The 17,231-nt window shown below is 25.7% G+C and overlaps 1 protein-coding gene across 2 annotated transcripts; it reads left to right on the top strand.

Moving 5' to 3' along the window:
• The first annotated feature begins 2,434 nt into the window (after nucleotides 1-2,434).
• Nucleotides 2,435-12,839, top strand: LOC145849889 (ubiquitin carboxyl-terminal hydrolase 31-like). 2 transcript variants are annotated; one of them, XM_082954986.1, is made up of 7 exons: nucleotides 2,435-3,708; nucleotides 4,752-4,897; nucleotides 7,066-7,242; nucleotides 8,564-8,853; nucleotides 10,580-10,723; nucleotides 11,372-11,549; nucleotides 11,971-12,839. In XM_082954986.1, exons 1-7 carry the CDS (start codon nucleotides 2,445-2,447, stop codon nucleotides 12,430-12,432), a joined length of 2,661 nt encoding a protein of 886 aa, XP_082811112.1. In that variant the 5' UTR covers nucleotides 2,435-2,444; the 3' UTR covers nucleotides 12,433-12,839. The 2 variants fall into 2 exon arrangements, with proteins under 2 accessions (XP_082811112.1, XP_082811113.1); XM_082954987.1 differs by lacking the exon at nucleotides 7,066-7,242.
• Nucleotides 12,840-17,231: the final 4,392 nt, after the last annotated feature.

Below are 17,231 nucleotides of genomic sequence, written 5' to 3'. Positions count from 1 at the left end.
CAGAAGCAACAATGCTGGTGACAGAACTATCTATTTAAGACCAACAACCATTAAGTTTGTGCATTGCAACATTGATTTTAGAATGTCTTTACTTGTTGTTGTACTTTGCATCGGAAATAAACCTAGAATTTCTTCAAATATGTGAAAGTTAGTAAAAATATCTCGAATAAATATTCTCAGATGAGCAGTATTTGTGTATCAGTGCTATCATTTAAACAGATTGATGAATTTCCTTATTTGATTTATGCGGCTTTATAGTCTTCAGAAATTTCCTAAACACGTTTTTTTATTGTCATTAAAAAAACAAACAAAATGCTTTTATTAAAGTCATCACAAAAAAAAATTCAATTCTAAACAGACTCTTCTTTTAATTGATAACTTATGCTACTTTATAACTTGGCTTGATACATACTTCTGATCAGTTTTGTAGTTATTGAAAATAATCATGTGCTTTCTTAAAACTGACTTAAGAAATTTTGTATTTGCAATAACTCTTAGCTTAACTAACTGTTTATAATTATTATAGTTTGTTTAACATTTCACATTTACTTTTTTTAATGCAAGATTTTAATTACAGATAAAGCATAGAAAATTATCATAATGCTCAATAAAAAACAAACATTTCTATATCATTAATAGTTTATAAGATATAACATTAAAGGCGTTAAATCCTAGAGATATTGATAACCTAAGCTTATCAGAATATATACCACAGATGTTTTTGTGTTAAAACTTTATTCCGACTAACGGCGTTTCACTTCTCTCAAATAAATTTAAGAACAGATCTACTGAGTCTATAAAATATTAACAGACATTAGGAAAAAAGTATGTATAATTATGTATAATAGTTATGTGAGTAGTAACTATAAACAAACTTTATGGTTTAAAAACAAAGTTTGGAATAAAAACATAAAAATATAAAATTGTCTACAAAAACTACAAATTTAATAAAAGCATGTACTATCCTCAAAAAAGCTCTAAGAATAGGCATTTTTATGTTTCTAATTTATGTTTCTTTTAAAAAAACTTGCCTATTATTAGTACATGCTTTTAATGGGAGCACCAACTACCTGCCGACTTCTGTTCTAGTATAATTGCTACTTTTTGAATTTTAGATGTTTATATACAATGTAATACAAAACGTGCAGTGCAGATTAGATAACAATAATTACAAAATTTGTAAAAACATCTGTCCTGGTCCAGGACTCCTGGACATGACAATAAAAGGTCTCCATGGTGTGCGACTCGGTAAGCGAAAGGTTCTTCGTGCACCAGGACCTAGGATCAAGTATTTTGAGCGTCTTTTTATGTCGTTTAATAAACTGTTGCATTTAGGTTCTAATTCTAAATAGATAAAATCATTGTGATATATTATATGTTGTATAACATTAGTTTTATTAATTACTTTATAAAGTCAGCAATTTTGATTAGTAAAACAAGTTTTAGATTAATAACACACTATTTTAATATTAGGAATTATTATAAAATGCATTAGTGTTTGATAATAGAGTACATGACAATTTAAATTCAGACAACTTAAATTCCGAAAATAAAAATTCTTAATAAAAATATTCAAAAAACTATTTTAAAAAGCAATAGAAAAAAATGCATATGTAGACCTTGAAATATATACAAGCCACTTTTTCTTTTTGAAAAATTTTATAAATTTTTCAAGATATTTTAAAATTATTAAAAATAAATAATTTTTTTACTTTATTCAAGCTATATATCAAAAAATATTTAATGTTTAGCAAAAAATGGCTTGTAGATATTAATATGACCTATAGATTTATCTTTTATATTTGGCAAACATAAATTAAATTTTTAGTTGTCTGTGGCCCTTTCAATTTTTTTTTAATAAGAGTTGTCAGAAATGGGAATTTCAATAGTCGTTCACCCGATAATATATTTACGAAAAAGTATTAGTCTTTTTGTACAGTAACAGTGTTGAAGTATTAATAAACTTAAAGTGATTTACTTTAAAAAATATTTAAATTGATTTAAATTAAAAGTTTAGTTTTTTATGGTTAGTTATTAAAGCTTATTAGAATTAACAACAGTTGTTTCGATTTAGAATTTATTTAAATTTTATCTTTTAAACTATTAGAGTTTGGCCCTAAATATACCGTTTGTTAAAATAGTTTCGCAAATAACTTTTTAATAAAGTTAAATTGATATCTCGAATTAAGAAAAATAACGATCATTTAATTTTGAAAAAAGAGATCATATTTTTTTTGTAAAAGGCATTGTCCTTTTAGATAGATAGTAGTAAAGTTTATTTACGTGGACCTGGTAATATAAAAATAATGAACTAACTAATATCTAAACAAAAACGGGAAAAGTTGTTCTGAAAAGAAAGTTAAAAAGGAACTTCACTTAGCTTCATGATTATCTGACATATTTATTTGTAAATAATTCATATATTTTGAGATATAAAAAAGGAGATGAAAAGCAAGCATTCCACAAAGATCTCAGCTATTATGACTTTTAGTAGTTTTATTAGTTTAAGAATTGCAAGAAAATTTAGAAAAAAATCACCATCCAAAAATAAAAAAGACCTTGATGCCATGGAAGCAGGTTTTAATTCAAGTGGTCCAAAAAGCTCTAAAAGCTTAGACATAAATATTCAAACTATTAAAGGTGTTGATATTAGCCAGCTTTCTGATATACCTGGAGTTATAGGCCTAAACAATCATGGTAATACATGTTTTGTGAATTCAGTGCTGCAGTGTTTAAGTAATACAGAGCATATTCTTCAATACTTTTTGTTAGGAAATTATAAATATGATTTGAAATGTTCTAAAAAAGACAAAAGTAAGAAAAAAACAGGTAAAGGAGAAATAACAGAGCAAGTTGCTGCAATTATTATAAGCTTGTGGACTAATTGTTATCATAAAAGCATGACAAGCAATCTTAAAGAGCTAATGTCAAAACACTCTTCACAGTATAAAGGCTCTTACCAACATGACTCTTTAGAGTTTTTATTGTGGCTTTTTGATAAAATGCATGAGGATATAAGTATAATGTCTTCTAAACAATTCCCTACTCATAAAAGACAGTCTATGAGAAAAAAGTTCAAGTCTATGACTACTATTAAAACTGATGAAAATAGTTGTAGCTTTATAGAAAAGTTTTTCAGGGGTTATACAAAGTCTACATTAACTTGCCCTAAATGTGGTAAAATAAGTGAAACTGACGAATCATTTTTGTCTATATCATTACCCTTGAAACATAGGATGACAAGGCCAGTATATGTGAATGTTTCATTTTTGCCACACAAAAGAAGCTCATTCAGGAAGCAACCAACAGGTAAAACAACATTGCTTGGTTTCAGCATGTTAAAAGATTCATCAACATTTGAAGATATAAGGTGTGCAGTTGCACAAAAATGCAATGTGCACTCTCGATTATTAGCTTTTGTTGATCTTAGGTATGATGGTTTTTATCAATCATTTGGTGACAATGATTCAATGAGTAGTATTCCTGTACCTAACCCTCATACTAATGGAATACATACTTCTTCTACTTCTTCTATGTCAACATTATATGCATTTGAGTTACCTAAGTTAAATATTACTTCTGGTACATTACCTAGAAATTTTAAAAGAGCTTCTAGTAAAAGCTCCAAATCTGACTATGCAATATCTCAAAAACCATCTAGTTCTATTGTTGTAATTTTGATAAACAAGTATTGTGATGGAAACAAAGGTAAGTTGTTAAGTTTTTTAATTGTTAATAGCTATATGGGGTTAACAATAGATTAAATTGTTTTTTTGTTTGTGAATAATAAACACTCAAGTAAAAGTATTTTTTTTTTTTAAATAATTTATTTTTAGGTTTACAATTATACAATGTTTATTTAAAAGAAGTTAAAACAAAAACTATGAATATAGTTCTACCATAGCATATATTACTTAGTTATTGTTAATTATAAAGTACTATAGTATAATCAATGAAATATTACATCTCACAGCTACTATAACTACTTCTAGCATTGCCAAAAAACCTGAAATCTGAAATTTTACAATTTAGCCACAAAAAACATTGAATTTTGGGAACTCAGAAAAAAAACCTGAAACTTTAAATAAAAGTCACTAAAAAGCTGGATTTCTAAACAAATTTTACGTGTAAAGTGCTGAAATTTATAATAAATACAAAAGTTCTGTTATATGTAATATTTTTTTTGTATTAAATCTATTTATTAAAAAACACATTTAAAGTAGCAGCACAGTATCTTTTCAATATTTTTATCGTATGTAACACAATTTTATTTCTAAAATTTAATTTTGTACTAATAATAACAACTTGTACTTTCAAAAACCTAAAAGAAATTCAGAATACCTATAAAAGACTTTCAATTTTTTTGGTAGACCTGTACTACTTCAATAATCAAAACTTATTTATATTTTTTACTTAAGTTAGTTTGTAGTTGACTGGTAACTAAAAGTTTTTTTTGTACACCAGGTCCAAAGACCAAACTTTTAGAATGCTTTTTTGTTGTTCTGGTTATTTATTTTTATTTCGATTAGTGCTGACTCTAATAAAACAGCTATTATACAATTAATACAATTGTACCTTAAAATTTTCTAAATTGTATTTTCAATATTTTATAAAAAGGGTGTTTTTTAATTAAAATTTTGAATAATCTTCTACTTGATTTTTTTATTGATTTAAGTATGAAAATTTCAAATCTTTGCATTTGAAAACACAAAGTTATAAAGCTACCTTTTAAATAGATTAAAATATTACAGCTGGAAGATTTGGAAGACCTTTAGTTTGTAGAATTAGCAGAGATGCCTCATTAAAAGAGCTTCAAAACTTAATATTTGCTCAGTTCAGACCTTATATAAAAGAAGATATGAGAATAATCTCATTTGAAAAAGTTTTTCAAGTAAAAGTTAGTTTAGTGTTTTGGTTTCTTAAGTAATGTAATTATAAATTTTCAATCCATTTTAGTAATGTATTCTCATTAATTTCCCAAGGTAAAAAAAAAAAATTAAAGATTACTGGTTTTTATTTTTTTGCTTAGTGCTGAACCAATGTTTAATTATCTAATTGATTTTTTATAAATTTTTGTTAATGTTGTTAAGTAGTTACTAATATAGTTGTTACTAATATAGTGGTTATGAGTATTAAAACAAAACAATAAAAGTTCTAATTTATTTTTACTATCACTGTTACCCCTTACATTTGGTTAGTAACTTTTTTTATTATTAATTAGTTTTTTTTCTTTTAATTATCACTGTTACCCCTAGCCCTTACCCTAGATTGGTAACTTTGAAAAATAAAAAAGATACAAATTTTTTACTATCATTGTTACCCCTAACCCTTAACCTTGGTTTGTTATTTTTTGTTTTCTTAATTTTTTTTTGGTTTTATGTAATTTCTAAATTTTCATTTATATTATTATGTTTTAACTTTTCATTATTTTCTTTTCACTATCACTGTTACCCCTAACCCTCACTTTTGGTTGGCAAGTTTAGTTTTAATTAATTTTGTTGAGTAGTTTTTTTCTTTCAATTATTATTTTTTATTGTGCAAAAGTGACCCTTCGAGCAAAAGTGAACAAACACTTGTGCAAAAGCGTCTTTGTGGAAAAGTGTCCTTTTGTGCATATTTGACCCTTTGTGCAAAAGAGTGTGTGTGCATGTTTTACCCTTCCCCCTGCATTTAGTTTAACACTGTTCATAAAAAATTTGGTTGAGTTGTTGTAAATACAGGGTTGCCACACACTCAGGGAATTCAGGGAAACTCAGGGAACTTTCAAGTTATAGAAAATCTCAGGGAAACTCAGGGTAGTTTTGATTTTTTCTAAAAATTTCAGGGAAATTTTAAGATTTTCTGAAAAATCTCAATGAAATTTTTTTTCTAGATCTAGAATGAGATTTAATTAATCCAGTTTCAAAATTTTGTTCAAAACAGTTAATTTATTTATTTTTAATTGCTTATTTAGAAATTTTTAAGCCTTGTGGCTAGTTCTTCAATATTCTTAGAATTAACATGTAATTTTTAATAAATAATAAATTTTTTAAGGATTTGAAAAAACTCAGGAAATCTCAGGGAAGTTTCTCGTCACTTAGGGAAGGTTTTTTGACCCTAAGAGTGGTAACCCTGTAAAAACTAAACGTTCACTTGACAATTCAAATTACAATGTTATAAATTTTGATAGTGAAAATTCTTATAAAGTTTTCTAAATGCCACATCTCAAAAATAGTTTTTTAGTTTGCAATTTGATAAAGGTCTTAGTAAAGTTGCATAATTACATAGATAAAGAGGGTTGATGTTGGTTATGTTGTGGTGTAATATTTTCCACTCAATCCTGAACTGAGGGCAGCAATCCCTCAGAATGACTCAGGACAGTTTTTTGTCATCCAGGATAGTTTTTTTAACTCAAAGAGTGGCAACCCTACTTATAAACAATTTTGTTGAACAATTTAATTTTTATTGATTTTGATAAGTTTTAATTTTTTTTATGGTGTAAAAAAACTAAGGATGACTAAGAACAGTTTAAACACTCAGAACACTTTTTTTTACTAAAAGAGTGGCAACCCTGCCAATATTTCATTATCTATAATATACATTTTATTATCATAGAGAAGTTTCTAATAATTTTGTTTTTTCATAGTTAAGTAAATATTTTCTATGCCCACTGTCCCACATTTCACAAGCATTAGTGTTTTAATATTAAAAGTTATCTAAATAAGTTTGATTCCAATTTTTTTTCTTATAACTACTAACATAACACTTAAAAATTGTTTTTTGCAAATGTAACTTAAAATACCTTTTTGTAGTTCTATTGAAATACATTTTTAAACATTGTCAACTTACTTTGTTTCTTGTTAAAAAGCTGTAAAGTTGAAAATTATGTACTTTTAAAACTATTGTTTTTTTTACTTTTGTAAACTGTTTGTTTAAATTAATGTTATCAGGCAATTAGTTTTCTTGGAAGTCTAGTGTTAAATAAAATAGATAAAAATAAATTTAATATAACAACTATACTTTTGAAAAAAAGCTATATTTTTAAGTTTTTGGTTTATATATAAAGAAAATTAATGGTAATATCAGGTAGTTGGTGGAATACCAAATAGAGAAATTATATCTAATAATTCAACTTCTCCTTTAAAACTTCCTACCGTTGACCATGCACTAGAAAATTGCCCACCAGGGAATCCTCCTCATTTAAAGATGGTTGCAGAATGGAAAAGTAATTTTCTTTCATTCGAAAAAATCCCTGATGAAAAAGTTAGAAAAATATCTTATCCTGTTTAAAAAATGATTAGTTTTTAATAGAGTTTTGAAATTATCCTTATGATAACTATGTTTTAAGCAAGACTGTTTATAAAGTGTTTGATGTTTTGTCTATAATATTTGTTTCAAATAAAAAAAGTATTATACTATTTTGTTTTTTAGAAGCATTATTGATATACTTCTGTCATTTAATATATTGAATAGTTCTTATGATTGGACTAAATTTAAATAAGTTTCAACTTTATATTTTAAAATGAAAAATAATTTCAAACTTCATCATGTTGTACATTTTTTGACAGATATTTAAAAAAAGTCTATAAAGTGAGTAAATTAAACAATATGAAATTAACAATTGATAATAGTTTTTTTTTTCTTAGTAGATAAGTAGTTGTATAAAAGTAATATAGATTGCTTAAAAAGTTCTTAATAGGTGAAATGATTTACATAAAAATGTTATAATTTTTTTTTAATTTTTTTAAACAATAATTTATCAAATAGTGTTTGTCACACAAATATTTAAGTCTTAAACCGTTGTAAAATTCAATTTGAAAAATAGTTGTTGATTTTTTTTGATATTTCTTAAAAATAAAAAAATGTATATGCGTTTGTTTTATAAAACAAAAAAATTAAGTTCAATTTTTAGTTGAGTTATGAATAGATGTCTTAAAAATTGTATTTCTTAATTCTAGACGAAATAAATGTTATAAACTTAATAATAACAAATTATACAGTATCCTTTCTTTATTACACTAACACATGTTTCTGTGTATTAACTGATTAAAGTAATAAAGAAAAGATACTGTATAATTTGGTATTATTATATATTCCAGTGAACTTGTTTCGCTAGGATCTTTTGTTAACAAGCACTTAAATTTTTATTTTTGAAATGTTGTTTTAAATTTACCTCTTTTTTAATAAAAATGTATCAGAGTTGCCACTGATTTTGGCAAAAATCCTCCAGGTTTTGAAAAGTACACGTTTTTGGGTCTATTTTTAGTTCAGAATTAAGTTTAAGGTTAAAATACTGTGTTAAATAGTATAACAACATTGGAGTTTTTGATGATGACAATTTTTTTTATCTTTATGGTATATTTTTTGTGTCAAATCAAGATTTTACTACCTAACATTTTAAAATTGTTTAAAATTTCAGGGTTTTTTAGTGGTTTTTGTTCAAAATTCCAGGTTTTTTTTTAAATTTCTTAAGTTCAAGTGTTTTCCAGCTTTTTCCAGGATTTAAGGTTTTGTGGCAACGCTGGTGTATATGTTTTTTGTTTTTTTAAAAAGGTTTGAACAATGTATAAAAAATCTTACGCAGATAGAAGTTGATGAAAGTGTGGTGAGAGTTAGATCACAACATTCACAACCTCCTTACTGTACTTTGCAAGATTGCTTTGATCTACTTATGAAAGAAGAAGAGCTCGCTGACGATAATTCTTGGAAATGCAGTTCTTGCAACAACAAACACGCTAATGTTAAAACACTAAACTTTTTTAACATACCTGATGTGCTAGTTGTGCACTTATTGAGGTTTGAAGTAGGCACGAAGCTAGACAATGTGGTTGATTTTCCCATAACCGGTCTCGACATGACGAGTAGAATTCAAAAGTTTGTTGTAAAATATTTTATTTGATTTCATAGTCAACATAGCTTTCTATTTATGACTTCAACTTGTTGGTTTTTGAATTAACACACTGTTTTTTTCTGACAGTATATAAGATTAAAATTTGTTTATACAACTGAAAAATGTTAATTTGTTTACAAACTCACAACTGTCTAGCAATTTAAGCTAAAGATACAAACTCTAAATAATTTAACTGAAATCGTTACTTAAATCAAAAGTAGGTTTGTAAGTATATATACATATCCAGCTAATAAGGATAATATGTTATTATTAAATTTTTACTGTATTAATGGCAAAAAAAAAAACAGCGAAAAAATAAAAGTTTATTTGTTTTATAGTTTTAGAAAAATAAAATTTTTAAATCTTTTCAAAAACGTTTTATTAAAGTTATTAACTAAAACTTTAAAATACCTCTGGTTAACTACAAAAAAATATTTCAGATAAATTACATTTTTTTAGGTTTTTTCTCTGATGATTTATTTTAAAACTTTTAATAGATACTTTTTTGACATCTGCATAAATCATTCAACTCGCCTCGCGCCAACTGGAATAACTTCTGTTGTGAACAGAATTTAAAAAACTGGGTTAAAGCTTTAAATGCGCTAGGGTCTTGGCTTTTTTAGGGTTGCCACTTTACCTGGAAACCTGGAATTTGACAATTTAGGTAAATAAACCTGGAACTTGAGAAATTTTGAAAAAACCTTGGATTTTGAACAAAAATCATTAAAAAACCTGGAATTTTAACAACTTTTACATGTTTAGTGGTAAAATTTCGATTTGACTCAAAAAACATATCATATGTATATAAAAATTTTTTGTCATCATCAAAAAAATTTTTATTAAAAAACTTATTTTAAGTAGCTTTACAATATCCTTTCAATGTTTTTATATATCTAACACAGTTTCTTACCTTAAACTTAACTTTAAGCTAAAAATAGACCCAAAAATGTGTACTTTTAAAAATCTGGAAGAAGTTTAGAAATCCTGAAAAAAATTTGGATAAAATGAGTGGCAACCCTGCTTTTTATATACTACTTTTTAAGATAAGTTCAAAATTATTTATTTTCCCTACACCAAGTTGCTGGCCCACCGTGGGTCATTCAGAACAGTTTTTGATCACTCATTGTATTTTTCTTTTGACTCAAAGAGTGGCAACCCTGTTTAAAACATACTCTGGTGGCTCAACTTATTATAAACCATATAACCATGTTTGGTTTTCAGTAAAGCTAATATTTTTCCTTCTGTATATTAAGTTTTTTTTGATATAAAGTCTTTATAATTTTGATTTAAAGACATTATTATACACATATACTTCTTTTTGTTAAGTAAATGTGAAAACAGAAATGTTTTCCTAATTTGAGCCATATTAGTGTACCTGTTATAAAACCGAATAATTTAATGACTTAATAATGCTTACTTTCTTTCACTAGAGCTTTTACGTTTTGATTTATGTTTTGTTTTGTAAATAAACTGAACGATGATCTGGTTTTATGCAAAATACGTTTTTCAAATTACTTCGAACTAATAAGAAATTTAAAAACTGTATATCAATTTATCTATAACTTAAGTTAGTTTTATTTAGTGTATATTGAACTAAAGTTGGAGAATAAGTTATATTTAAAGTAATTTTGAGTTGTGTTTTTTACAAAAAAGAAAGTTAATAAAAAATGAACAAATAAGTTAAATATTTAAAATATAATTATTTTACAGGGAAATTAAAAGTCATGAACCATCTTCAACTAAAAAAGATTTTCAGGATCAAGTTTATGACTTGTATGGAGTAGTTAATCACTATGGGTCATTTAACTCTGGTCATTACAATTCTGCATGTAATAATCCACTTGACGGAAAATGGTTATTTATACTTTTTCATAAAAGTCTTGTAAATATGTTATGTGTAATGTTTTTTAGTTATGAATTCCAATACGTAATTAAAATTACATTATTATGTTAATCTTTAAAAGTTTTTGAGCTAAATATAGTTTTCTAATAAGTTTTTAAATTTTAATGAAAAAAACTTGAAAAAAAGTTGTTTAAGTTGATAGATCTTCGGTAGATCACTAAATTAAAAATATAAAACTTTGTTCACATTGATTTATACAGAAAAAAAAAGTTACGAATGAGGCAAAATTTAGTTTTGCATAATAAATTTGTAAATGCATAAGAATTAATTTATATAGTTGTTTAAAGATATTGATCAAATATTTATTATAGAATTTTTTTCTACTAATTTGATATGTTAGTTTTCTTTTTATTTTGAAGGGTTTATGCTATAATAATGATAAAACTTACTTTTACTTTATTGAGCTAAAACAATAATCAAAGCTATATCGTTTAGTTTTCTAAGCTTTTTTACTTGTACTTATTGAAAAATAAAGTAGTCTGTTTTGTATCTCTCAGAGATAATTGACACAATGTAAGTGACCTTTTGATAATTTGCATTATATTTTCATTTAAATTTAAAATAAACCAAACGTAAAGTTCAGGTTGTTATTTTACTAGGTATTTGTATGATGACAACCAAGTACAGCCAATTGATAGTAACCTGTTTCACAAATCATCAGCTTACATACTTTTTTACCGTAGAAGAAAACAAAAACTTAGTTCATCTGCAAAGATTCAACCTTTAACAATTACTGAAGAGCATTGGGCTTCTCAGTTGCCACAACTTAAAGAAAAAGTAAGTTTTTAAATTTATACTGTTGTTTAAGATAATTATAGAAACAGTTTTCAATTGAAATATATCAAATCTAATAATACAGTACTTATAGTATAACATATTTTATATTAAAAAATATCTATAAAACTGTTAATTTTAACGTATAAAAGTTTGTTCAGATTTCACTTATAATCAAGTTTTTTTACATACCATATAAATTGAAACAATTAAAACTAACACTTTGATAGAAACGATAATCTAATTCTTTATTACCTTGTTTTATTTAAAGTAAGAGTAAAAGTACATATATATTTTCAAACACTGTGTATATATTATAAATTGATAATTGTTTTAATAAAGAGTAAACAAAGTAATTATACTAAAGATACTTTTGTATAAATTAGGATTAGGTATTTCACTTAAATATTTTTAATTTCCGCAGTTTGAATCACACTCACTATCAAATACCAAGAAAAAGCATAAATCAAAGTATTCGTCTGCAACTTTACCTAGCGTGAAGAAAAATGAGCAGTTTCTTAAAGAAAATTTGGAAACAAGTGTCGTACATACAAATGACAATAAAGAAAAAACGCATGTACTTATCCAAAATAATGATTCCTACAAAACGCAAAGCTCAAATATAAGCAGACGGCGTAACACTAGCAACAGAATAAGCTGGAACAAAGTTGGAACTACAAATACAAATCAAAGTAGCAACAAACAAACTGCTGAAAATGATAATGGGGGGTTTGAATCTCCAAACAGACCTTTTGTTCGAGGTGTTTCGTTGCGTTATGGCCGGAACAAGCGTGAAGTATCTTCGTCTGAAATTAAAAATATAGCTAAACAATATCGTTCTTATAGAAAAATTAGTGAGAAAAATAGGCTTACAAGCCTTGTTTGATTATTGAAGTTGTTAAAAGTTTTCAAAATATTAATTTAATGTTTTGAATGTTCAAGTTTTAACTTTGATTTATGAATAACATGACTAAATGAAAATTATGTATTAATAGAAATACAACTTAAAATTATGTGTGTAGAATCGTTTATTTTTTATCATATTTTTTGATAACTTTGTTTATTTAAAATTTAAATTAATTAATTACATCATAAAGTACTCATTCACTTGATTTTTTTTTACACTCAGAATAAATTTTGTTTTATTTTAGTTTCGTAGAAAAACAAGTTTAATTTTTAGACTTTTATATATAAAATCTTTTAATTTCATTATTAATTACTTTATACAAATCAAGTATTTTAAAGTTATTTGGTTCTTAAAACAACTTCAGCAAATCATATATATATAGTAATATTTTCATTCTTGCAACTTTTTTACTAAATAATTTTTTTATCAGTGATACATTTTCTTTTTTATGTTTTTTATAACTGCCATACAATGCTTTTTGTGCCATTTGATGCAAATTTTATAATAATTAAATATAAATGGGATAGTAAAGTTTTTTGTGAAATTACAAAAAATAAATGATTTTTAGTGTTTACATTTCTTATACTTTTTGTTTTTACATTTTAAGTGTTTTGTATCAATTGTTGAGTTAACTTTTTAGTAATATTGTCTTAGTAAACCTATTTAATTTATTATAATTCATTTAATATTTTTAAGTTGAACAAAATAAATAAAAGTAAACTTTTTAATAATCCATTGACAGGGTTCAAACGCCTCCGGATAAATCAGTATTTTTAGAAAAATTGATAAAATGTCTTTTAAGTGCTCGAAAATTTCAAAAATAAACTGAGAATCTGTCTCTTTTTGAGTATATTATTAAGTTTTGAATTTATTTTTAAATAGTATTATGTTTTTATAGCCTTTATTTTACAATATATTGTATAATGTTAGTTTTTTGCATTTCAAATGCTTAAATTTCACAATTAAAAAAAATCAATTTCAGAATATGTTTTTTTTGAGTAGACCATTAGTTGTGAATTTCTTTCTTGTTAAGCATTTGGATTTGTAGGTATTATGTTATTAAATATAAAAATTGAAATTTCCTTAAATTCTTAAAAAAGATTAGAAATATTTTTTGTTTTGAGTATATATAATTAGATTCTTTACCAGTAATCTAATTTTTAATTGTCGTGTTCAAGGTTATTTGTAGTTTGAATTTATCTAGTGTAATAAATTTGTAAATTTGATAAATTCTGAACTTTAATATTGTTCTGAAGTTAAGATATGTTATTATATATAAAATGACACTTATGCCAACTTTAATTTAGATAAACCAGTCAGCTTAAAACTGTGTAACAAAATACGGTATGGTACTAAAACTGTAAGCAGTTTTTCTAAACTTTATTGAAACTATTTAATTAACAATTAAAGTTAAAGTAGCAACAAGTTAAAATAAGAAATATAAGACTTTGCTATTAATTAAATTACTAAAAGACTAAGACAACATTTTAGTTTAAAATACAGCTTAATTGGTTGCAAAATGGTTATTTATTGTAATATATTTTTCCTAAAGTTAAAGAGAGCACCTAACAAAGCAAAATGGAATTTTTTTTATTCAACTGTTTTGTTTCAGCTTTTAATTGCTACCAAAAAAACCTGTTTGTGAAATTTTGATGCTTTCCCGTCTGAAAAAAAGATGAATATTTTGATGTTTAGCATTTTAACCTTGTGCTAAGGCAATAAACCAGATTTTCTGCAAAGTTCCCAAATTAAGTTATAACTTTCTTATAATGTAACTTTGCTAATCCTTGGTAAAAAGTCTTGGTGGCTAAATTTATAATGTATTATGCACATGGTGCATCCGGTGCCCCGACATTGGAGTTAATCTTAGTTAGACTTTTTGAGCATCGCAAACATGTAGAAATGCAGCAAAAATAACAATATTTCCTTACTGTTGGTCAACTTAAGCCAATAACACTTAAAAAATTGTTTTTAAAATGTTAACGAAGAAGAGCTATTTATATAACAAATTAGTTTTGTTGTGTTTAATCTATCCAAACTATAAGTTGTTTTTAATTATAATTTCATAACAAGCTTATTTTTAAGATATGAGCAATTAAAGTTAGAACATTCAATTGGATTCATATAAAAGATGCAAACAAAAAGACTATTATATAAAGTTTATCTTCTCTGAGGAGATATAAGAAATAAATTTTTGCTAAGTAAAGAATTGCGACCTTCCTGTGTGAAAGTGTAATTCATTTTGTTAAATATCTACCACTACCTTAACAAAATGGATTAATGGAAATGACCTACGAAAACAAACTACAGAAAATGGACCAACCGATAAATCAATTAATAAATTCTTAATTGTTTAGTGCTGGCCAATAAGGCTCAGCACAGTTGTTTTATTGAAATGAATTAAGTCTTGTTATCAATTGTTTTATAGTTGTTCATAAACTTTTTATGAGTGTTTTTAATCTGAAGTCAACTAATAAATTGTAAAATATTTTATACTGTTTAATATAGCTTTCATAGGGTAGTAGTCCTTTGATTTTGTTAAAGCTGAGTCTCACACAGGATACATAACAAAAATTGTATGGTACGTCACCAGGTCTGTCCTGTATAAGTATAACTGGTGGCATACTTCAGACTTACTTGCAAATACTATGTTTATTGAACGAAAAAAAAAAGCGCTCAAATATTTGGTCCAAGGAATTGGTGTACGAAAAAACCTTTCGGTTATCGAGTCATACACCAGGATACAGTTTATAGTCATGTCCAGGACAATACTGCTTTTATTTTAATCAAATAGGTAAAGTATAGTTACTAAAAAGATTTGGACAACGTATAAAACTTCTTAGAATATTTTTGGTATTTAAAATGTTTTATAATTATTTACAGCTAATCATAAAAGTTTGTGAAAAAGTTGAAAATTATAAATATGGCTCCGAGAAGTTTATAGAGCATCACAAGTAATTATTGAAAGTTAAATGAGGTAGAGTAACAGATTTAAACAAAACCATGCCCTTATGGCCCAGAGACAATAAAAGGAAAAAAAAAACAGCTTGAAGAACCTTTTCTATCTCAAGATGAATTAATCTACCAAAACTGGCTTGCAGTATCTTCAGAGCATAACTGACAGAGTAACTAGTTACATCTCTTTACATAAAGCAAACATCAGTAGAATTGAGAAACGCAAGCAGAAGGTAAGCAAGGTGTTATCAGAACAATGTTGCACATCAGTGAAAACAAGTTAAGAAACTTCTGAAGTTCCCTTTAGTGATTATTGCAATCATATACTAAACTTCTCAAAAAGCGTTCGCACAAGCATGTTTCTAAAAAAGGTGTATCACTTTTATTATCTGCCGATTTCTTTAAAGACGACAGAATAGTTACAGCTCTTAAAAGAAGTAATAACTATTACGAAGAATTATCAACATTTCTGTTGTCATAGATTTTGGTCGTATAAATTTAAATGTTTGGTTTTGTGTATATATTCGAAAATTGTTTAAAAAGATAACTAAAGCAATTTTTAACACTATAAGTCAAATATAGACTATTTTGAAAAACCTTCTGGTTCATTGTGATGTCATAATTAACCCAACATATGATGGCACTTTAAACGATTATTGTAGTTAATGAATACTTTTAGAAGAGACAAAATATAAATTACTGTTATATAACATTTTTACTAAAGTACGAGATTGTGTACTTAATTAAAGATTTTTCCTTATAGTCTAACTTATGTGTGATGAGCACAAATTTTCAATTAAAAAAAAAACACATTATTTTTTGCTGCTACCTTAAACGACCTTTGTAAGTAGATAGTTCTGTCAGTTTTGTTTAATAACTAAACTAAGGCATGAACCAAATCCCCAAAAAAAAGTAAAACAAGCTTTTTTAATTTAACGTGTTTTGTTTGCGCAAGGATCCAACACTCGCAAAAACTTACTAAGTCAGGTCTGCATAGAATAAGTAGGCTGATTCGTCAAAACAGTATTTTCCAGTTGTAATAATTAGTTTTAGCATCTTGATTTTAAAAAACAATCTCTCAATGGGCATGGCAAATCTTTTCAATAAATTTAATTCCTATAGGAAATTGCAATCTAAAAAAGTTTAAACGCCTCAAAAAATGCATATTAAACTGTTTTGTGTCTTTTATTTTGTTTTTTGTTCAGGTTAACTCTTGTGTAAGTTAGTATTATTGGTTAACGCTTTAGAATAGATCGTTCCAACTTTTTGATTCTTCATTACAATCCAAAAATATTAAGTGTAAGTTAGTTCTAGTAGATGTTCTACATTTTGTTTACCTCTCCCTTTACCCTCCTTACTAGTTATTGCCCTCGACTTACTAAAATAATCTAAAAATCTATATCCTTAATATAACTTGAAGTGTTTTTTTATTGTCGTGTAATTTTATCAATTAAGTTTTACTGCTAACAATAAAAGACTATCTATTAGTTTTTTTTAAATTACTCAGCTTAAACTTATTTTAGCTTAAAATTTTATAACTCATAAGTGTTACTCTCTTTTGTATAAATACAGTACTAAGAAAGAATACACATTTTATTAATTTAAGTAAAAGTAGAATGAACAATCGATGTTAACATTAAAAAAAAATTCTAGCAACATTTTTTTGTAATTAAAATATATTTGTAGTTTTTACATTATGTTAAAATTCGGATTGACGTAATTTTTGCATAAATTTCATGTTTTCTGTAAAATAAAGAAATAACAAGCCTACTGACTAAAGTTTTCATATTAATATAAAAACTCCGAACGAATAAATGACAAAT

The sequence above is a fragment of the Thalia democratica genome, chromosome 2 (genome assembly GCF_965202585.1).
Source record: "Thalia democratica chromosome 2, ktThaDemo2.hap1.1, whole genome shotgun sequence".
Taxonomy (NCBI): Eukaryota; Metazoa; Chordata; class Thaliacea; order Salpida; family Salpidae; genus Thalia; species Thalia democratica.
This window is presented reverse-complemented; position numbering and strand designations above follow the sequence as displayed.